Raw genomic sequence first — 24,420 nt, 5'->3', positions numbered from 1 at the left:
GAAAATAATCAGTGGTGTGGAGGGCTTGTGGGAAGACAGGCACACTGGTGCTTTGTTGGTGGAATTTTGAATCAGTGCAACCATTTTGGAAAGAAATTTTGAATTATGTAAATGAAGTAAATAAAATGTCCATACTCTGTAACTCAGAAATTCCACTACTAGGTTTATACCCTAAGAAGAGTACTGATAAGAAAATCTCCATGGAAACAAAAATATTTATAACAGCACTTTTTGTAATAGCAAAGAACTGAAAACAAAGTAGATGTCACTGATTGTAAAACAGCTAAACAAACTGTGGCACGTGAATGTAATCAAAATATTACGATATTGTAAGAAATGATGAATGCAGAAAAATATCTATATCAAATGATACAGACTGAAATATGCAGAGCCAAGAAAATAATACACACAATGACAACAAATTAAATATAAAGAACAAATTAAAAAATCAAAAGTGGATGTTACAAAACTAGAAAGAACAATCATTGAACTAAAGAAGAGATATAGGATGATATTCCCACCCTTATACTTTGGTAAAGGCTTTTGCTGTGACTTCTGAAATTTATCAATTTTGCTGATTTCTTTTCCTCTTCTTTTTTGTCTTTAAAAATTTCATTTTTTAAATAAGGGACACTTTTCTGGGAACAGGGAGGTGAAAGAATACTAAGGGAAATATTAGTGATATTAAAAAACATAAGACAAGGAGATACTTATCAAAAATTTTTTTAAAAAGTAGTGCTGCAAGATTACAAAGAACAACAATACCCCACCCCCCCAACTCCCCAGATATGAGAAGATACCTCCTCCAGATCCCTTTTCAGGGAAGAGAGATCTTCAGGTTTGGACCTTGAATATATATATATATATATATTTTTCAGATTTAAAAAAATGTATTAGTCAGTTTTGCTTACTTTTTTCTCTTCCTCGCCCTTTAAAAAATTTTCTTTATGCTTTCTGGGAGAGGAAGGAAGAAGGATTATAGGAGAAATTTAAGCAATGTAAAAAAAAATTATCTTTAAATTTATTTTTTAAAAACAACAAAAATGATGAATTTGATGAAAACAGAAAATAAAAGTTAAAAAGTTACAAAGAACAAAATTAGCCCCCAAAAAGAGATATGTAAAAAATACAATCTTCACTCTTCTGCAGAAGTGACTCGAAGGGTAGTAGAAGTGGTCATTTCATGAGTGTGGAACACAGCATAAAATGTCAGACTTTTGGGATTTAATTATGGTTTGTCAATTTTTTTCTCTCCCTCTTATTAATGAAAAGTAATACTCATTTTATATTTATATACATATCTGTTTCTAATGGTAGCCATCTCTAGGGCAGGAGGGGGAGAGGAGGGGAAAAAGTTACCTGATAATTTTATTGTATTTTTAAAAGGAAAAGCAAGTTGTACATTACAGATTTATAATTTCATGTGCAATCTTATTTCCCCCTTATTCTACTTTGTTATAGAATGCTTCATTTTATTTCTTAAGTTCAGAAAAAAGTAATTCTGTTATAAAAGATGGTTCTCTGGGAGAGAAAAGACAGAAGTAAATCAGATGGTTAATTAGGCAATATAAAAAAAAGAAATCAATAAAAAAATTGTAAGAGAAGTCATTGCCGACTTTAGAGATAACTGTCTCATGGAAATAGTCTTACTATGAAAATCACTTCTTTCTACCTGTATTTTGCTTGCATATTCAAAAATTCATTCTAAAGTAAAAAAAATTATTAAATATTAGTTTTATCTTGAGGTAGCTAGACAGTTTAGCGGATGAGTGCTAGTGTCAGGAAGACATGAGTTCAAATTTGACCTTAGACACTAGCTGTGTGACCCTGGGCAAGTCACTTAACCCTGTTTGCCTCAGTCCCTCATCTGTAAAATGAGATGGAGAAAGAAATGGCAAACCACTCCAGTATCTTTGTCAAGAAAACTCCATATGGGGTCATGAAGAGTCTGATACAACTGAATAACAACAAAAACAGTTTTACCTTGCCTTGCAGTATATTCATTGTCTTCAATTAGCCTTGCTAATCCAAAATCTGCAATTTTACAAACAAGATTATCTCCTACAAGGATGTTAGCTGCTCGAAGATCCCGGTGGATGTAGTTCATTCTTTCAATATATGCCATACCATCAGCAATCTTGAAAAGAAACACAAACAGAACAATTTAGAGACTACTTTAGATGCAAGTTAGACAGATGTCAAAATGACAGGTCAGAAATGCAAATTTGCAAGGTTAGAAGTGCAAATTGCTGTCAATATTTGTTTCTAACAAATAATGGGAGAAATGTCAATTTAATGATAATAAACTCAGGTTAAAATTGAGATAAAAAAATAAACCGAGGGTTGGACTTGGCACAGTGACTTTTTGCTCACCTCTCAACTTATCAAGATATTGGTTCTACGATCCCAGCATTTTTAGTAGTCATTTGACTATATCAGCATTAGGCATAATATTATTAAGTTACCGTTTTGGACAATATTATTATGGAGTCAAATGTCCGATATAATTTACACATTGTCTATCATAAATAAGGCAATCGTTGATTTGTTATTTCTTGTAATTTTTCTGATGAAATTAAAGATTTCAAAATAGGAAAATTTAATGTCTATGGGATGTATTAAAATTTCATGGATAAACAAGTAGAGGCAAAAATAAATACAACTATCAAAATGTAAATAAATTCAATATGGAAATGTAATGAATCTGATCAAATACAATGTTAGGACCATATTGCCAAAGCTAAAGGACACATCTTTTCTTTCTTTTAATAAATGATAAAACTATCTTCTCTGGGAATTAATTTTATAAATATTTGTTGTTTGGGTGTCTACTAGGGAGTATCTCTGGTATTGAAACAAAATGTATCAAAAATTTTGTGAATTTTCTTTACAAGTACAGCAGTTCCCCAAATATAGTTCTAAAACTTTCTTTGTTATTTAGTTTTTTTTTTTTTTAAGTAGACAGTGGTGTAGTAGAAAGCACAAATGATTAGGAAAGAGAAACTTGGGATTCCTGGTCCTAGTTCTGATACTAGTCAGCTATGTGACCTTCAACAAATTACCTAACCTCTCTGGGCCTTAGTTTTCTATCTACAATGTGAAGGAGTTGGACTAGGTAATATCTGTGGTCTCCCAGCTCAATTCTATGATAAAAAAACACTCTATTTTCTAGAATTTAAAAAAATTTTTCATGCCATTTATAGATATACATAAAGAAATACCTGTGCAGCCATGTCAACCAGCTGTGGTAGTTTCAAATACTTCCCATCTCCTTCCTTAAGGAAATCTAATAAACTTCCTGTAATAGAAATATTTTTTAAAATAGAAGCAAAACAAAAAGGATAAATTGCAAAACAACATTTTTGAGCTTAAACATCCTACCTCTTAGTATCATTTCAGTTTCAATTTCTTTTTTATATTATCTTGAGATGTTTCAGAGAAGGTTCCTGAAGTCTTCCAGATAATGTTACTTTTCCCCACCTTCCTCCCTGGTTACCTCCATCTTGACGCACCCCCCCCCCCCATCCCCAATCTCTGAAGACAAGAAGGGAGAAGGAAGAACAACAGATATCACACAGCAGACTTCCAGTCAAAGTGAGTGTTTCCCAGCTTTCCTGTAATAATGTCCTAGAGTTATCACAACACTATCCTACCCTAACATCTTCTAAAAGTTCTATATGACATTTTAGACCTTTTTTTAAAAAAGTAATTTTTATTGACATCTTTTGTTTTTATATTATCTTCATGTCCCAATAAATATATCTTTCCTCCTATACCCAAAGAACCATGTTTTATAACAAAGAAGTTCAACAAAACTAACACATCAAATGGGTCTGAGTATATGAAATATTCTACACTTCTGCAATGAAGGAAAAGATCACAGCATTTATTTTGGAATTAAAATTAATTAAAATTTACTTTTTTTGACAAATCCTAGATAACTAGAAACATCATGGGGCAAAACTGTAACCAGGAATTTAGACATCAGGACAAGAGACAGGAAAGGCATCTTTGGTTAAGACTGAGAAAAACAGATATTGCAGGACAGGAAGGAAAGGGCTAGGAGTAGACAAATTGAGAGTTCATATCAACCTTTTATTTGGTAGTTTCCAATTCAATTTAACAAGCATTTATTAAGTTACTACTTTGTGGGGTGGCTAGATGAGGAAGTGGATAGAGCACCAGCCCTGGAGTCAGGAGGAACTGAGTTTAAATCCAGCCTCAGACATTTAACACTTACTAGCTGTGTGACTTTGGGCAAATCACTTAACCCCAACTGCCCTGCCTTCCCCCCTCCAAAAAGCAAAAAAAAAGTTACTACTTGGTGTAAGCCATAGTGGCTACAAAGACAAAACTTTTTAAAACAATACATATATAAACAGTTAAGTAGTCATGATCATGTGAAAAAGGAAAGAACCTTGACAATTATAGAGAGATCAGGAAAGGCTGGGGAAATTAAGTTAGACTTATACAATCCAAAGGGCTACATCATAGGAAACAGAGAAGGAGAAAGGCCAAATGAGATTGCCCAAATGAAGTAAGGACATCTTTGAGATTGAGAAAATGAGAGACACACAATTATTCATGCCTGGGAAACAGAATCTCGTTTCTTTAAAGATATCTATAGGAACATCTATAGGAACCCAAAGAAGGGACAGTCAGTGACTTTTGGTATTTCAATCAATCAATAAACATTTATCAAGCACCAAAGTGCCATGCACTGTGTTAAGTACTGAGAATACAAAAAGAGGCAAAAGACAGTCCTTGCCCTCAAGGAGCTTACAATTTAATGGGGGTGATAACACACAAACAAATATATATATATATATAGGGCAAGCTATAATATAGGTTAAGTAGAAAATAATTAACAGAGATAAGGTACAGATTCTTTTTTCTTCAGTACATTACTGATTAAATGAGAGTTAAGTGGAAAGAATAAGCATTTATATAGCATCTTCTATGTGCCAGACACTGTGATAAGCATTTTAACAAACAGTACTCATTGGATCCTCATAACAACCCTAGAGGCTAGATACTATTAAGGTCCCCACTTTACAGTTGAGAAAACTAAGGCACATAGGTTAAGAGACTTGCCTAGCATCACACAGCCAATAAGCATCTGACATCAAATTTGAACTCAAGTTTTCCTAACTAGTCTAGACCCTGTACTCTATCCATTGTGCCACCAGCTGCCTAATAGGCCCTTTCTTGTTTCTAATAGAGGAAACATCTTTGCTCACTGAGCTACGCTATACTCAGCATACAGAATATAAAGCAGTAAAACAAATAGAACATATTTTTATGTGTAAGAAAGGAACTCTTTTTCTGCTACATAGAGATGAAATCAAACTCAGGTCCTGGGATATGTTCCCTCTCTAGAAGCTAAGATCACCAAGAAAGAACATGCAGAGGGAAGATGGCTCATGACACAGGACTGAGGTAACAAGGAATCAGGGATGGGATATGGCTAACGAGGCAAGAAAAGAGAGTGAGAAGTGGTTACCCAGGTAGGAAATCAGAAGAAAGCAGCATCTCAAAAGCTGAGAATGACAAAGAACTGAAAACTCCTTGAAGGCAGGAACTATATTCATGTTCATCTTTACAATCTAGCACTTACCATAGTAGCTGGTACATAGCAGGTACAGTTATCTTATCTACACTGAGGGTGTTAGGGGCGTGGCACCCCCTCAATCTAGAAAATCCAAGTAAAATTTTTTGACTCTCCTTTGTGCCAGAGAAGAAGTATGAAATTTTTCTTTTTCTTTTGTGGGGTGTTCACATTATCTTATTGTAAAATTTGGGTTAAGTGTTTGGTCAAAGTATCTATGTTATCTGAAGCTTCTACAAAACTCCCCCAAATTCACATTTAATTTCTTATGCTGACCCACGATATACTGAAACCTTGATAGACAAAGTCACAATGCGGAAGGAATAATTGTATTTACTAAATTCTTATTGAATTAAATTGAATTTAGAAAATATCTACAAGTAGATAATTAACAGTATCAAAAGACATAAAGATAATTAGAAAGATGAAGGCTATTTCATCTAGAAAAAGGCTATCAAATTTTGCCATTGTTGGCCTTACCTGTATTTAACCATTCTTATCAAATGCTTAACCAGGTTCTAAAGAGGTCTATATTCAGCATATTAGCAGCTAGGTGTCTCAGTGAATAGAGCACGAGGCTTTATCTTTCCTGAACAGGAATCAGGAAGACTTCTCTTTGTGAGTTCAAATCTAGCCTCATACACTTACTGGCTGTTCGACTCTGGGCAAGTCACTTAACTCTGTTTGCCTCAGTTTCCTCATCTGTCAAATGAGCTTAAGAAGGAAATGGGAAACCACTTCTTTGCCAAGAAAATCCTAAATGGGGTCACAAAGAGTTGGATAGGGCTGAAAATACCTGAACATCCAGCAGATGAAGAACTCTTCCCTGAAATATTAGGGCAATGATCAGATAGAGGAAAAAAAAGTATTTGATTAAATTCAGCTAATAGAAGTTATCTCTAGAGTTCATGTTTGACCAGGTGGAAAGGAGAAGCCTGGGAAAGAATAGACTGAATAGTTTTAGGAAAGATAATTCTTCAGAGTGTGCAGATATTTAAAGTAACTACAGCTCTATCTGATAAAACAAAATATGAACTGAACTTCCCTGGGAATTCTATCACTGTTTTTATCTTATGATATGTAATCAAAATCAAGGTAGCTGGGATAATATTTGCTGAATCCTAGCCCTAGGACATCTCTCCCACCTTCAATGACCTTTCAGAAATCACTGACAATAGGTTAAGTACTTACCTTGGGGTAAGTGGCAGGTAAGTGCTTTCTTTACTATCTTGGGTCCACTTATACTGGCATCTAGGTAGTTCAGTGTCCAAAGTGCTGGACCTAGAACTAGGAAGACTGGAATTCAAATCTGACCTCAGACCTAGCTGTGTAACCCTAGGTAAGTCATTTAACCTCTGTCTGCTTTAGTTTCCTCATCTATAAAAGAGGGAGTTATGATAGCACCACTTACTATCTCAATAGATAAATAGCCAAAAGATATGAACAGGCAGTTAAAAAAAAAATCCAAGCTATCAATAAGCATATGAAAAGATACTCTAAATCACTAATAATCTGGAAAATGCAACCTAAATTAACTTTTGAGGTTCTACCTCATATCTACAAAACTGAAAATGATAAATTTTGAGGGGTCTGTGGGAAAACAAATGGTCCAGTCACTCTGGAAAAAAATTTGCAACCACGCCCAGAAAGTTATGAAATGGTGCCTACTCTTTCACCCAACTATGCTCCATCTAGGCCTATATCCCAAAGAAATAGGAAAAGGATCTATGTACAGAAGTATTTACAGCAGCTCTTTTCATCTTTTCGTTGCAAAATACCCTTCATTCTGCTGGCAAAGTGATTCTCCTAAAGCACAGGTCTGATCCTGTTACCCTCCTATCCAGTAAACTCCAGTGGCTCCCTACTGACTCCAAGACCAAATACAAATGCTCGGCTTCCCTTCCCCCTTTTCCGTTTTCTCACACCTTACTCTTCAACCCAGTGACACTGGCCTCCTGGCCGATCCAGGAACAAGATACTCCATCTCTCAGCTCTAGGCATATTTTCTGGATGTTCCCCAAGCCTGGAATGTTCTTCCTCCTCAAAATTCCAACTGCTGACCTCTTTGGCTTCCCTTAGGTCCCAACTAAAATCCCACTTCCTACATGAAGCCTTAACCAACCTCTCCTAATTCCAGTGCCTTCCCTCTGTTAATTAGTGATCCTGTTTACCCTTATTTGTAGGTATGTTGTCTCCTCCATTAGACTGGAAGCTCCTTTAAGGCAGGTGCTAGCTTTTGCCTCATTGTTATCCCCAGAGCATAGCACAGGTCTGTCACATAGTAGGTTCTTAATAAATATTTACTGGTTGATTGATTCATAGTCAGATATTGAAAATTAAGGAGGGGAAGGCCCTCACATTGGGGAAAGGTTAAACAAACTCTAGTAAGTGAACACAATAAAACAATATAGTGCCATGAGAAATGATGAAGTGGACAATTTCAGAGGAAATTGAAAATAACATTATGAACCGACGCAGAGTGAAGTGAGAAATGCTAGAAGAATTTATTAAATAAAAACATTATAGCAAAAAAAAAAAATTTGAGAGGCTTTACAACTCTAATCAATGCAATGATAAACCATGAGTCCAAAGGAATGAAAAGACAAGCCACATACCTGACAAAGGGGTGATGAATAAAAAATGCAAAAAGATAAATACATTTTTACATATGGCTAGCATGGGAATTTTGTTTTGCCAAACTATGTAGTTACATACTGAATTATCTATTTTTTGTTTTATTTTGCATGGGATGAGTGGAGAGAAGGTAGGGAACAGGTAGTAGGTAGGCAGATTGATTTAAAAACAGGTGAAAAATAAAAATAAACAATTAAAAAAACCATCAACAACAAAAACAGGTTCTGCTTCTCAGTTTTTGTTGACTCATCCCCATTTCTATCTCTACTCCCTCTTCTTCTCCAAAAGCCTTAGTCTGGACATCTCACTGACAGAAATCTAGGGCAGAGTCATTCTGGTTAGAAGTAAGATGAAAAGGGGTGGCTAAGTGGCACAGTGAATAGAGCACCCTACCCTGGAGTCAGGAGGACCTGAGTTCAAATCCGGCCTCAGACACTTAACACTTACTAGCCGTGTGACCTTGGGCAAGTCACTTAACCCCAGTTGTCCTGCCCTCCCCCCACCAAAAAGAAAAAAAAAAAGATGAACTCCCCAGGGATTAATGGTATTCTCAGTAGAAAGAAAGAGAAGGTAGGTCCACCCTAGGAATTTACTGTTTTCTCCTATTACTAACTGTTCCTATTATTAAACACATTTCTCTAGATCTACATTAGGGGGTAAAGTGAGAAGCAGGGTCTGAATTAGATGTGGGTAGGAGTGAATAGAGGTCCCAACTATGATGTGTATGAGGTACCCACATGTATACTGAGATGTTTGCAAGTTGATTTCCTTAAATCAAGAACTACCTGCACATTTCACTGAAGTTTATTCCTTGGTTTGTTTGAGAACCCAACTTTATTATTATTACATCAAACCCAAATTTGAATATTTTTCTCTTCCTGCTTTAATTTTTCTTTCTTATAGTACCACTCTACTCTAATTATCTTTCTTTTTATCACTTTATTTTTCTATTCATTTCATTTCTATAGTCCTATATACCCCATTCAATACTTACTTTTCTTCCATACTTTTCCATATGACTAGTAAAAATTTCTCACACTTTCCCATTAGGAAAACCACAAAATTTCACATGCATATATAAAAAAAAATTTGCATTGTTGAAAACATCTTTTTAGAAGCATTACAGGATAAGAAAATCTTACACCTATGAATAACATTATCCCAAAACAGTCTTTTGAAAACATATTTAATGACATGAATACCTTTAATTCTACTGATCTGTTCATGAACACATACCTTTTGACATAAATTCAGTGACAATATAAATCGGTTCCTCAGAAACAACAGCATATAGTGGAACAAGTTTATCATGTCTCAGTTTCTTCATGATCTGAGCTTCTTGAAGAAAAGCTTCGGGCATCATTGTACCAGGCTTTAGTGTTTTGATTGCTACTTTTGTGGTTCCATTCCATGTTCCTAGGGGAACAACCATTTCTGTTAGTTAGTTAGTTTTGGAGGATTTCCAACTGAAGCCATTTGTGCCAAATTTAAAGTTTAATGGCGAAAACAGTAGCAAAAGTCAAAGTGAGTAGAGGATCAAACAAGTAACCGCTGCAAATTTTATAGAACATGAATCTTATTGAGATGCTTGGAATTTGGAAGGAAAAAAGAAGATAAGCATGGGGATGTTGCTAATTACACAAAGGAGAAGCTATCACATGACAGACTGACTATCCCAATTTACAAGGCTGCTGAAATGGAAAGAATGGCCTCCTCCACTCAGATCCGGCCCCAATACCTCATCTTGCATGTTCTCAGAAACACTCTGGGTTTTCAAAGGCCATGATAGCAGAGCACAGCCAAGATGGAAAAGGTTCAAGAACAGGCCCACTAAGGGGGGCACTACGTCCTCAGAAAATCTTATCATCTAGATGGCTTTTATATAATAAATCTTGGTCACAGGAATGTTTAAAGAATTTCTATTAAGTTACAGAGCGATAGTGATCTGTGTCAGTGGAAGAGATACACTGACAAAATTATAGCTCTCTGACAAACTGATACATTCCAAATATCTGGATTCTTCACAGGATTCTGAACTTCAAGATGCTGATTCTATGCTACAATACATTCCTACTCCCACAACATTATTCTGATTTTCTTCTTTAGCAAATATTTCATACCACAGGCAGCTGGTCTAACAGTGGATAAAGCGCTGGGCCTGGAGTGAGGAAGACCTGAATTCAAATCTAGGTTCAGATACTTGCTAGCTGCGTGACCCTGAGCAAGTCACTTAACCACTGCTTGCTTCATTTCCTCCTCTGTAAAAGGGGAATAATAATAGTACCTACCTCCCAGGGTTCTTGTGAAGATTAAATAACTACTATAAAGCACTTAGCACAGTGCCTGGTACAAAGTAAGTGCTATATAAATGTTTGCTACTGTTGTTAGCTATGACAAGAGAATTTCACACTTTTCTCTCTCCTAGTGCCGAAAAAACATTTTTCTCTTGATATAGGCACTTCTGACATTAGCTAAAGCTCTTAATTCACTGATATGCCAAATTACTATGAATCAGTATCTTTAGTCCATTTAGGATCTTGCTATATATTGTTAATACATTAGCTATCAGAGTCAGTTTTCAATATTAATGTTAAAATTATCTTTTAATTGTAACATTTTAATTAATATGTAGATATCCCAAACAAAATAATATAATTGGGTGATTTAGTATCAGTGGCAAGAGATTCCATTTGGAGGAATCACTCTCACCAAGGAAATCATAGGTTTGGAGCAAAAGATTTTTAAAAAGTCATTGCTTCTTACCCATCCATACTTCACCAAAACATCCTTGGCCCAGTTTAACTTCTAGACGTAAGGATTCTCGAGGAATTTCCCAAGCATCTTTTGCTAAACCTTGTGTTTGAGGTTTCACAGTTGGACACACAGTTGTTAACTTATGACATAAGCCATCAGCATGTTCTGGAGAATTAAATATAAATGCACTTAAAATGTCATTACTTAGAAAAATTAAGTTGTATCCATAAATTTTCTTTATCAGATGAGGTAATATTTATAGAAGCAAAGAACACAGAGGCTGGACCATAGTAAGCACTAAAATAAAGGCTTATTTCCTCTTTTAAGAATAATTTTAAATAAAAAAAATTCATATAAACATAAAAGCAACACAATACAATGCTAAACTTTACTCAGAAGCATCTATTAAAAAAGGTGGGTCAACTGATCACTAAGCATTTATTAAGTACATTCATGCTATGTGCTAGGCACTGAGCATTTAAGTGAAAAGAATGAAAAGCACCTACTCACAAGGAGCCTGTATTTTAATGGGTATGACAAGAACATAAGAAAACATACCCAGCACAAACATGAAATGAATAACAATAAATACATAAAAGTAGTTAGAGACTTAAGAAGGAAGGAAGGCACTAGCAGCTGGGGACATCGGGAAAAGTTTCATGCACATGGTGCTATGTCTTAAAGGAAGAGAAAATCTGAGGCTGAAAGGAAAGAGGTATGGGGTGGCTAGGTGGCACAGTAAATAGAGCACTGATCCTGGAGTCAGGAGGACCCAAGTTCAAATTTGACCTCACACACTTAACACTTACTAGCCATGTGACCTTGGGCAAGTCACTTAACCCCAATTGCCCTGCCTTCCCCCCTCCAACAAAAAAAAAAAGGAAAGAAGTAGTATATTCCAATATAAGAGATAGCCAGTAGCAGTTATAGAAAGATGTAATTGTGTGTGAGGTACAGAAAGATGGTCAATATGGCTGGATCTCAAAGTGTAGGAGGAGAATAATGATGTCCAATGAGGCTCAAAAGAGGTTGGGGCCAGGTAATGTAACTTTCAAAAGCTAAACAGAGGAGTTTATTTTTTTTTTTAATAGAGGAGGGACTCATCTTAACCTTTTTTTGTGTCATAGACACCTTTGGCAGTTTGGTGAAGCCAATGGATCATTTCTCAGAATATTGTTTTTAAATGCATAAATTATATAAGATTACAAAGGTAAAAAAAATTATACTGAAATATAGTTAGCATAAAAAATATAAAGCTCGCAAAATGTTAAAAAAAAAATCCTCCAAAAAACCAAGTTCATAGATCCCAGGGTAAGAACCCATGTCCTAGAGGCAAATGAAAGCCACTGTCGTTGAATGAGCAAGAGAGTCGCATGACCAGATCTAAGCTGAAGGAAAATGACTCTGGCAGCAGTGTATAGAAGGGACACTAATGTTGAGAGCCTTGAGGAAGGCAGACTAATTAAGACCTGACTTAAAGTAAAGGACTCAGACACAAGAGATGGAGTGAGGAGCCCAGGAAAATGCCAAGATTAAAAGCCTGGAAGACTGGAAGGATGCTGGTGTCTTCAACAGAAACTGAGAGTTTAGAAGAGTGAAAGCTTTAGAGGGAAAGGTGAGTTCAGTTTTAGACACTTGAGTGTCAGAAACAATCAGTGATATGGGACCTAAATGTAGGGGGCAGATTAGGGATATATATGTAGGTCTGGGATTCATTTGTAAGAGCTGATGAGGTCATCGTGAGAGTAGAAGACCTAAGACAGAATTCTGGGGAACATCCACAGTTAAAAGGTATGATGGAGATGATGAGACAGCAAAGGAAAACGAGAAGGAAAAGTCAGACAAGTAAGGAAGTGAACTAGAAGAAAGTAGTGTGAGGAGACAATGTGCAAGAACAGTACAATCAGTGTCAAATGTAGCAGACTGACCATTTGGTAATGAAGACACTGTTAGTAATTTTGAAGAAAGCATTTAATTGGCATGATGATATAGGAAGTGAGACTACAAAGAGTAGAAAAATGAGTGAGAGAAGAAGTAGTAGACACAGCAAAGGAAGACAATTTTTTCAAGGACTCTGTCTGAGAAAGGGAAGAGAGCTATATGATGAGGGGATAGTAGAGCCTAGTGAAGGTTTTTTGAAAAAGGAGAAGATGAAGCATCTAGGTGGTGCAGTGAACAGAGCACCAGCCCTGGAGTCAGGAGGACCTGAGTTCAAATCCAGCCTCAGACACTTAACACTTATTAGCTGTGTGACCTTGGGCAAGTCACTTAACCCCAACTGCCCTGCCTTCCTCCCTTCCAAAAAGAAAAGAAAATGGAGAAGATTTAGGCCTAGTTGAAGGCAGTAAGGAAGAAACCAGCTGATAAGGAGAAGCTAAAGATCTGAAAGGGGGTGTGACTGAGTATACAATCTGCTGGGGGAGATGGAGGGATCAAGTGTAAGTGTAGAGCAGATGGCATTGGCAAGGAGAAGGACCAGCTCTGTCAGACTCCAGCAGAAAGGAGGAGACAACGGGAGATTACAAGATAAAGAGAATAGTAGCTAACATCAAATAGCCTCAATTTTTCTCCATGTAAAAGGGAAGATGCTAAGGAGATAAGGGAAAGGAGGACGTGTGGGAAACTTAGAGAGGGCAGAGAAGGTCTGGAATAGCTTCTGTGGAGAGCGAGGTAAGTAATCGGTTAGGGACTCATAAAAGGACGGCTTTGCTTGAGTGAGGACCTAGCTGAGGAAACATATTGAAGGCACATTACTAATCTTGTATTGTAAAATTTATGATTATTTAAGTAGCTATGCTTAATAACTTTAAAGTCTTCACCTACCTGTGTAGTGTTTGACTAGTTTCTGCAAAGTATCAAATGGTGCTCTGGTTGTGATGTAGTACCCACCATTGTCAAGTTTTCTAATTTTGTAGTGTTTCACATTGTCACCCCTTATCTCATCCCAATCACGAATAGAAAGGGAAAAAGCACCTGGAAAAAAAAATGAATCTCTTTATTGTATATGTCTTAAAATACCCTTATAGAGAGCACTTACTATTTTAGCTATAGAATGTATCAATTCAGCAAGGACCCTACCTTTGGTGGTTTCACTTTCTCTTACTAAGAAGATACCTCGCTGGTTCCCAGGATTTAGAAGTAATCTCTCAGCATCTTTTCTGCCCATTTTGCCAAAATACCATCTGAGGGGAAAATGATGTGTTAGGATGTAAAGATGGAATCAAGGATAGGAAAATTACAAAGGTAGAACAGGGGCAAAAAAGCCTTGATAATAAGGTATCTGGCTGGAAAAAAATAATTTGGATGGCTGAAAATATCATAAAAGGCTGAACAATCAAATAAAGTGATTTTTTTCATGTAAATTTATGGCACAGGCGAAAACACTTAAAAATTATTTTATAGCCAACTCTGGATTATTTTACCGTTCAGTTGTTTCAATCATATCCTACTCTTTTTTGACTCTGTAATTGTAATGGGAATGTGAATGTGAAGATCTTTCCTGCCCCTTAATAAGCCTAATGTGAAGACCTTCCCTGCTTTGAAAATAAACTCTGCCCCCTAATAGGCTGAATGAAATCAGATGGACCCTTTGGTAGGAGAAGTTTGCTAAAGGGTGGAGCAGAGTTCACAGGAAGCTGGGTGTCAGGGCCAGACAAGATGGTTGGGAGGAGAGTAAGCATCCCAGGTGTGAATAGATATTGGTCTTATGTTGGTTTGTGGGAAGGTGAAAGGATACTGTGGCTCTCTATGCTGTTGTGGTTTATTAACTTCTTTGCAACTATGATGGAACTGGCTTACTGGTTTGGGGATGTGGTTTTCTGAATAAATGTTTTGCTTCTGTCTCTTATAGTTTGTGATTGAGCACCATGCAGGTATACTTATAGTGACTTTGGGTGCTGTGAATATTGCACTGACTCTACAGACTCCATTTGGGGTTTTCTTGGCAAAGATACTGCCATTTCCTTCTCTAGTTCATTTTATACTTGTGGAAACTGAGGCAAACAGGGTTAAGTGACCTGCCCAGGATCACACAGCTAAGTATCTGAAGTCAGATTTGAACTTAAGGAGATGAGTCTTCCTGACTCCAGGCCTGGCACTCCATCCACTGTCCCATCTAGCTGCCCTTGACTTTATGAATAATGCTATTCAAAGGGTGTGCAGAGTGCTGTTTAACAAGGTGGGTTGCAAATTCTATGGAACCTACACTTGTAAATGCACGTGTAAGTGTGACTCCCATGGCATGCTATAACTCACCACAGCAAAGAATACAGTACCATGAAGAAACAAAAGTTTTGAGACTAATGTCACTTAAAATCTTTAAGTAAATAGGAACATTATAAACAGAAATTCAATTAACAAAAAATATTCAGTTCACCAGTGAATAGTTAGGGCAGAGAATGAATAACTTTGGCTCATCTGTGTTAATAGCAACATCAAGTAAAAACAGGGAAAATGTGGTAGGAGATAATACGGTGGCATCCATGGCAATAGCATCTGCAATCTATGTCTTGGATATGTATCTATATATCCAATATGCAATCAGAATCACTAATATTGTGTCCAAATTATTGGGAATTTTTCGTTAGGAAGAATCTCAATTACTGAGGTTTTATTCCATTCTACCTACAGACATACACAATAAATGAACAATAACTATGTTATATGAATGGAAAAGTTATAGAGTAATTTACTCCTGTGAATTTTTCTAATAAAGCTAACTGATCACTTTTGACAGATATAAAGAGCAAAATTTATGTTACCCTTTCTATATCCTTAGAAGAAATATAACTAAAACTAAAGGAATCTGTGTTCTATATTTGGAATATAAAATATTTATATGATGACTAAAATGAAAAGCATGTCTAATAATACCAATATAGCTGAAATTTATACTGTATATCAAAGTTTACAAAGCATTTTATATGCCTGATCTCATTTGCTTCTTACAACAATCCTGCGGCAGGTATTTTAGTATTCTCACTCCCATTTCACAAATGAGGAAGCTCAGGCTCAGGGAGATCACGTGACTAGCCTGTACTGTCACGGCTAATGAGTGTCCGACACAGGGTCAGAGGCAACGTCTAGCACTTTCTCCACTGCAACATAATGCCTTCCCTAAAGTGTATACATTATTGGTAAGTGACAAAGGAAAGATACACATATTTTAGAGAACCAGAAATTTAGAGCTAATGTAAAAAATGCAGAGCTAGAAAGGATCTTTGAGTCCATGTAATCCAACTCCTCTTGTGCTACAGAGAAGAAAAATGAGATTTTGAGAAATTAAGTAACTTGATGATTTATTCCCTATTACTTTACAAGAAAGACATACAGGTTAAAAGTTTACATGATAAGCTCATTTTAAGTTAATACTGCCAATGACTACCTGGAATAAAGAGCAAACTTCTTTTTAAATGAATAAAACTGCACAACTTGAAAATGGCTTCTAGGCTAAATATAGGGTGAGAGGGTTGTTCCACTATTGAATTGTCTAAAGATCCCGGACTTCTTGTAACTTTTAAAATAATTTTGTACTGAATACTCACTTTTTATGATCCTAAGTGTTCATCACTGAATTACTGAGTTTTGCATAACATTTTCTATTAATAGGGCACATTAGTAGTATTAATATTGGCATAAAATTTTGTGGTCATTACATCATTATAGAATGCATGTTGAAGCACATTTGAAAAAAGGATAAATAAAATATGAAGTAGTGCCTTACTCTTCTGCCTGAATAGAGTCAGCAGGAGCTACATAATTGCTAGGGATATATCCAGTCTTTCCTGTAGCTATAGATCTTGCTTCCCACCAGTCTCCTTCCCTGTAACAAATATAATAGCAATTACTATAAGGTAGATATGTTAATAACCAAGACATAATATATGCAATGTTATTTTCCATTTAAGTTTTAGCAAGAGGTATACTTCAATTTTTTGGACTGTGACACACTAAAATAACTTAAACAAATCAAGGGAATCCTGATATGTAATGAATCTTTATATTCTGGTATTCCAAACTAGCAATACTATTTTTTAGTTCAGTTATAAAAACAGCAAGTGAGAATTTATGTTTGAGAAGTGGTGCTACATAATAACCAAGGCTCAGCTCAGGAGCCAACTTCTCTGATTTTCTTAGTTGCTGCTACACACTTCCTCCTCAAATGACATTGTATTTCTTTCTTCCTTTCTTTGAATATTCTATTCCTTCAGTAAAATGTAAACTCCATCAGGTCAAGAAATGACTTATTAATTTGACAGTTACTATGTTGTCCTGAACATAACAGTTGATTAATAAAGTTTTAATTAAGTGATTTGACCTGTATGACTAGAAAAAGGTGAGCCACTCAAACATGTGAAAGAGTGAGAGGTAACAACTGGACAAACTGTGCTGGTAACCTGGAAATATTAAAAGAAGGTAATGGAGAAAGGCCTCCTGACACATTAGGTAGATCCTTAACAGAGGTGATTTATGGGATGACACAGACAAGAACTACACAAGATATATAGCTTGAAGGGATAGGGTAGTGGTAGTTATGATCTGCACTTGTGAAGAAGTACCTAAACAAGAGATCACAGATCCATCAAACTATCAAAAAATTATAGGAACATAAAGTAAAAGGCTCTCTCATGTAATTCTTTCAAAACCAAAAGGATTTAAAACAACAAAAAAAATGCTTCAAATTAAGCAATCTGAGGAGCAATGATAAGCTTTTACTAATTACCCAATTTTGCTTATGGTTCCCTTTTAAAAATTGCATTAAAAACTTCACTGCTCCTTTTGTTTTAGAAAAAGATTAAGATACTCAGCACTCAGGGTGGCCAGGTAGTGTAGTGAGTAGGAGTGCCGGCCCTGGCATCGGGAGACCCGGGATTGGTTCTGGCCTCAGATACTTGGCACCCACACAAAATAACTGACCGTATAACCTTGAGCAAATTACTTAACCCTAATTGCTTTTAAAAAAAAAAAAAGATACTCAGCACTCTAGTAAGCAAGATGTTAATGCTGAATAATTTATTTAATATTACCTAAAGTATTCTTAGGATTTCCCAAATAAAAGCAACAACACAACTAAATGCATTTCTGACCAGCCTTGCAATTATGAACACAAGGTAAAAAAGATTCCACAAAGTTTACATACCTGGCATTTCAGAAATGAAAAATATTTTTAAAGAAAACCATATGTTAGAGGAACTTGTTCTCTAAAACCTATGATGACTCCTATGGCAATACATGTAGTTATTACCTAACTGATTTGTTTTATAATTCAAAAAAGGTATGTATTTCCTCTTTTCTCAAAGCAGGGTAAACACAAAATGAGGGAAAACACACCTCACATCAGTAATACAATTAAATGTATAAATTAACATATTTTTTCAAAATCAAAATTGTTTGGCTCTCTTGTATAACACACTGTGCACATCAGATATTTGCACAGTGAAAACATTTTTAGGATATAAAACTTTTCAATGAGGGGGGAGGGAAGAAAAGGAGAGAATTTGGAACTCAGAATTTTAAAAAAGGAATCTTAAAAATTGTTTTTACATGTAACAGGAAAAAATAAAAAAGATATAAAACTCAGTATAAAATAGTGAAGACAATAAATATACCCTTTCCTGAAGTTGTAATTGAGTTGTTATGCTTGAATCACAATTATGAATTACAATATTCACTATGAGGAACTTTTATAACTCAAAAAAAAAAAGGCAGGCTAGGTAAACTGAAAAGAGAAGAGGGAACAATTAAGGACCTCACTCAGTAAAACCATTTAGTTTCAGAGACTCAAGTTTTTGTTTTTTTAGAAAAATAAAAATATAAAAATTTTAATTAATATGGTTTAAAAACTAAGGAAAACAAAACTATCTTAAATAAGTATTTTAAAATATACTTCAAATTTATATTATGGCGTACTAGTAAGTAAGAGAAGAGCTACTGTAGATTGAGAGAGTGACAAGAAGAAAATATAACAAACCTATGTTTAAAATTTACATGATGAATTTTGTTTAAAGTGAGACAAAGAAATAGAAAGTAGACAGAGGAGGTTTGCCCAGAAGCTATCAGCAGGCTGAGCTAGTGTGATTAGACACAAACTGTTCACATCAAACCCCATAATGTCCTGGAGCTACAGGTTTCACAATGTTATTATTAGCATACTACCTCTTTAATTACAATCTTATTTACTAAAGTTAATGGCTTTGTAATATTACTTTATCCTTAAATACTCTGAGTGGCTACAAGTCCCTTACCCCTAGTTCACAGACTATTACTACAATTGATACTGATTATTACAAACTGACTTAACAGTATTTCCCAGTGAAACATTGTAATACTCACGTATTGTTAATTATTTGAAATCTTTCACCCTTCTTAAAAGAAAGATCTTCTGTAGTTCTAGCTTCATAATCATATAAGGCCACAAATATAGTAACACCACCTAACAGATAAAAAAAAAAGACAGGTGGGCAAACTGTGTATATAGGGAGAGCAAGATAAATTCTCATAAAAAAAAGTTTAAAGTTTGATTCCATTTTCTGAAGATCCTATGTTTATTTTTGGTTAAGAAAATGAACAAAAACAGCTGATTAGGTATGGCAAAATATATCTTTAAGAGTTTGCCATCATCAAGGTATCTCCTAGGAGTATTTTAACATCATACAAAATTCTCTGATCTTAGTTACAGAGAAAGCTTTGTTCAATGACCATTTGATAGTCAATATTAAATAGGCAAAACCCATAGGTAAATGTTCTTGGAGCTAGAAGAATCTTTAGAACGAACAACAGCTAGCCCAATCTCCTCATTTTACCAATGAGAAAACTAAGACCAAGAGAAATTAAGTAACTAACTTAAAATAACACAGGCAATGCAGGTTCTTTGTCTAAATCCGATTGTCTTTAAACAGATCCAAACTGCCTCATGCCCTATAATAGTAAGTATAAATGGACTGAAGTCTTCTTTATGTTTCTGTTTGTTAAGTTCCTCAACTAAAATGTGAGCTCCTTTCAGGTAGGGATTATTTCATTCTTTGTATTTGTATCCCCACTACCTAGCATACCACACCCTCCATTCCAGTTAGATTGATTGTGTATAGTATACAACATTCTATTTTCCACTTCTGGAAATGATTCTCCCATGTTTGGAAAGAACTCTTAGAACCTTTGGCTCCCTTCAGGATTCAGCTCAAAGCCCCTCCAAGTAAAAGCTGGAGGCAGTGCATAATGACCTTTAAGTCAGGGAGAAAGAACTAAGCTAAATCTAGCTTCATATTCACTAGATATGTAGGTGTATCTTAAACTGTCTCAGTCTTAGTATTCTTGTTTGTAAAATGAGGCAATTGGACTCAGTGGTCTCTGAGACCCCTTCCAGCTCCAAATCTTCAATCCTATGACTTTCCTGAAACCATTATTTGTTAATGTCCCTGCCCAAAACTACTTTGTATTTATTTTGTATATTTTTAATTTTTACTTAACCACACTAGCAGAACTATAAGTTCTTCAAGATTTGAGAATGTTTTGTTTTTGTCTTTGTTTTGACAGCACCTAGCACAGTGCCTAAAAAAGAGTAGGTTCTTAACAAATGCTTGTTGAAGTGAATTACTAAACCAAGGGTTTGAAGAATGCATATTGTCCAGATTATAAATTACAGTTTCATTAGTATGTGTATTTTGGACCCATGGGTCCATGGCCCCAGAATTGAATAGGAGGAGGTGCACAGCCTAAGATGCATCTGAGAAACTTTCAATGATCCCAGGTTGCTCCCATTTAAAAATATCAACATTCTCCTGTTGATACTATATGGCTGTCTACCATTGTAAATACCATGATCTCCAAAAGAATAAAAATCGCAGGAAGTTCAAAAGGCAATGGAGAGATGCACAATGAGGGTAAATAATCAATCTTCAGTATATTATTAAGTGATGACTAAGAATTGGCTACATATAAAAGACATCATTCAGGAAATGGATGGTTAGAAAAGGATGTGGAGCAGTAATGTAAAAAGGAGGAGGGAGAAGGGAGTGCCCAGGAGAACTAGAAAAAGCCTGAGTATTGCAATAATATCCAGCAACATTAATAGACCTTCATAATTTCTATTATGTTAAGGAGCTCCTACAGAACAAGGATCAGTCTCACCAGGATAAGAATGTTGAGGGCTGCAATATGCACAAAGACAGGGAGTACTCACACTGAATCAGAGATGCAACAAAGCTAGGGTTATAGGGGAACAAAAGAGGTAGTATTCTGTGAAACTACAGGAACTAAAGCCTATGGAATCAGAGAATCAAATTCAAAATTGATAGATGTCACTAATCAGTAACAGCAAAATTTCTGTCTTGAGAAAGGGGCAAATTTTTCTCAAAATACTCTGGGCATGAAAACCTAATCAGGTACTTTATATAGTAGTGTTACCTTACCCTCCTATTTTTACAGACATCATAGCTTAATATTTTGGTACCAAGTAATCCTAATTTTAGCAATACAGCTAGAAAATTAATAAGTTTATTTAAAGCATAACATTTACTTATGATAAGATATAGTATGCTTAAAAATAAAGATAATATATGTTAGCAATTTATGATTGTGAAATAAAATGCCATTTCAGGATTCTGTTCTTAAGAGTAATAGAACTTATTTATGCAACAAACACACTAACTACTTCAATGTAGTGGATTAGCTGAAGACAGGAATTCTGGGACTTCCAGAGAAGGCTGCCTGAATGAGAGGAAGATCTCCAAGCTCCCATGTACCTACTCTAGCAAAATCTTGAAGTTTGAAATAGACAAGAAATCCAATGAGAAACTACAGAAATACATGCACAGGAGTCCAGAGAAACCTAGAACAGCAAATTTATTTGAGTAACTGGGAAGGAGCTAAAAGATGACATAACACTAACATTATAAGAGAAGGAAAAGAAACATGTATACCTTCTGAATCTTAATGTCATCAAAGGATATAAAATGAGTTACCTCAGGAAAAAAAAAAACAGGAACTAGAGGTATACTGGCTCTGTTCTGTAGGTTTGAAGAAGGGAAAGGGAATGAAGCATAAAATTAATATACTAATGCAGAAAGCAGGAAGTTAGAGCTTGCTATTTTTTCTAAGTGGGGTACATGATAAAAAGAGCATACAATCATGAAGAAGGGGTAGGGAGGCAGCGAACATCAGATGAGAACAAATAAAATCAATTCTTTTTCTTTAAAATGGACAAAGGAGAGTTGAACACATACATGCAGAGTAGGGTGTAGAAAGATATCAGACCTTACATGGAAAAAGTGAAAGGAGGAGAAGGTAATTGAAAGGGAGGATAATACCGTGGAGAGAAGTCACAAGCAAAACAAAACTTCTGATCATGAAGTGAGGATTAAAAGAACAAAAGAAAAGGGGGAGATACAGACAGAGAGAGGAGAAAAAGAAAGAAGAACCAGAATCCAAGGGATTGCCCACCAAATGGGGTAATGGTTGAACAAATGAAGGCACGTGAATATAACTGAGTATTAATGTACCATAAGAAATGACGAAAAAGTTAATTTCTAAGAATCTAATAATGTAGGAATCCAAGGGACTATGACCTGATACAAAATGAAGTGAGTACAATCAGGACAACAATTTATATAAAGACAGCATACTGTAAAGAAAAACAAACTCTGAAAAACTTAAGAATTCTGATTAATCCAATGATTAACCATGTCTACAGAGGACTTATGATGAAGCATGTTATCCACCTGTCACAGAGGCCTGTGTCCCACAGGCCACCCCCTGTGTTTTTTTTTTTTCACAACGGGACTAATACGGAAATGTTTGCATGAATACACACGTATAACCTATATCAAATTACTTGCCTTTTCAATGAAGGGGGAGGAATGAGAAGGAGAGAATTTGGAACTCAAAAAAATTTTTTTTGCTTTTTTTTTTTTGAGGGGGAAAAGGTAGGGCAATTGGGGTTAAGTGACTTGCCCAGGGTCATATGGCTAGATTTTTTTGGGGGGGAGGGTCTGTGTATTAAGTTTCTGAGGCCGGATTTAAACTCAGGTCCTCCTGACTCCAGGGCTGGCACTCTATTCACTATGCCACCTAGCCACCCCTCAAAATTAAAAAAAAAAAAGAATGTTAAAAATTGTTTTTAGGGGCAACTAGGTGGTGCAGTGAATAGAGCACCAGCCCTGAAGTGAGAGGGACCAGAGTTCAAACCCGGCCTCATACACTTGATACTTAACTAGCTCTATGACCTTGGGGAAATCACTTAACCCCAACTGCTTTCCCTCCTCCAAATTTTTTTTAAAATTGTTTTTACATGTAATTGGAGGAAAATCAAAGACTAAATAATATTTGAAAAAGGCAAGGAATATGAAATAAGGATGCATGGTTTCATACAGAATCGCGTTAGGTTTTTTGCTATATTGTGGAATGCTCTATTTTGAGTGTTTTAAGTTCAAAATAAAATTTTTTAAAAAATTAAGCATTTTGCTTCAAAATCTGGAATTTTCAAACTGTCAGATGTATATTTAATATTGAAATATTTATTTAATCTATTTTATTTATAATTTTTATTTTATATAATATAATATATTTATAGTATATATTATTATGTAATATATAATAACATATATTATGTTACATATAGTAATATTATATTTATTTAATATATTTCAATTTGCATGCTAGGTCAGTTTTCTGTTATTCCAGTAAACACACACACACACACACATTTTTAGCCTTTTGGAGGGCAACTGGGGTTAAGTAACTTGCCCAAGATTACACGGATAGTTTTTTTTGTGTGGGTGTTAAGTGTCTGAGGCCGGAACCGAACTCAGGTCCTCCTGACTCCAGGACCAGCACTTTACTCACTACGCCACCTAGCCGCCCCATCCAGCATATATTTTTTAAAATGTAAAAAGCACTGATACTAATACAGAAGAAAAAAGAACTATCAGTATTTTAATAAAAAATAATATAAAACAGAGAATTAAAAAAAATTTATGAAGCAGAATAGATGAGCTTCCAATGTACTCTTATTTTTCTCTTTTATTTGGTTTCTGCTTCCTGTTCCCAAAACAAATTGTGCAAAGATGGGATAGAAAAATAAACAAACAGTAACACATTTATCTGTCACTGTAAGGGAATTGTATGCTCTACATAAAGTGAATTTTCAAGACAGCTAAAGCTTACTACTTTAAATGCCAAAATATTTTTCTTCTAATCATTTCGGATGAAAATCTTTCTAAAATGTATCACACATTTCCATACCTTCTTTAACAAAACACACAGAAGAAAGCTTAGCTGTTTCATGATTCTGCCATTATTGGCTCTTATTATTCCACTGTTATGTTATGCTTTCAAGGCTATTCAAGGCTTTCAAGTGAGTAGAACTCTGGACATACACTAAATGGCTTTAAGCTGTTGGGTTTCTAAAAATTTTATCTGTTTGTAATGAT

The 24,420-nt window shown here is 35.4% G+C and overlaps 1 protein-coding gene across 2 annotated transcripts in view; it reads right to left on the bottom strand.

The window, feature by feature from the left end:
* The window catches only part of YES1 (YES proto-oncogene 1, Src family tyrosine kinase), a 119,436-nt gene that overhangs the window by 24,790 nt on the left and 70,226 nt on the right, over positions 1 to 24,420 (bottom strand). For both annotated transcript variants that reach the window (XM_069099725.1, XM_069099726.1), the window contains exons 3-10: positions 19,328 to 19,427; positions 16,719 to 16,817; positions 14,075 to 14,178; positions 13,820 to 13,969; positions 11,006 to 11,161; positions 9,479 to 9,658; positions 3,222 to 3,298; positions 1,984 to 2,137 (exon numbers count right to left, since the gene is read on the bottom strand). In XM_069099725.1, coding sequence (XP_068955826.1) covers positions 1,984 to 2,137; positions 3,222 to 3,298; positions 9,479 to 9,658; positions 11,006 to 11,161; positions 13,820 to 13,969; positions 14,075 to 14,178; positions 16,719 to 16,817; positions 19,328 to 19,427 — 1,020 coding nt within the window. The remainder of the gene's footprint in view (positions 1 to 1,983; positions 2,138 to 3,221; positions 3,299 to 9,478; positions 9,659 to 11,005; positions 11,162 to 13,819; positions 13,970 to 14,074; positions 14,179 to 16,718; positions 16,818 to 19,327; positions 19,428 to 24,420) is intronic.

This window comes from Petaurus breviceps, unplaced genomic scaffold, assembly GCF_028583685.1.
Source record: "Petaurus breviceps papuanus isolate PSGF00001 unplaced genomic scaffold, PetGlider_PUasm1.0 38, whole genome shotgun sequence".
Lineage (NCBI taxonomy): Eukaryota > Metazoa > Chordata > Mammalia > Diprotodontia > Petauridae > Petaurus > Petaurus breviceps.
This window is presented reverse-complemented; position numbering and strand designations above follow the sequence as displayed.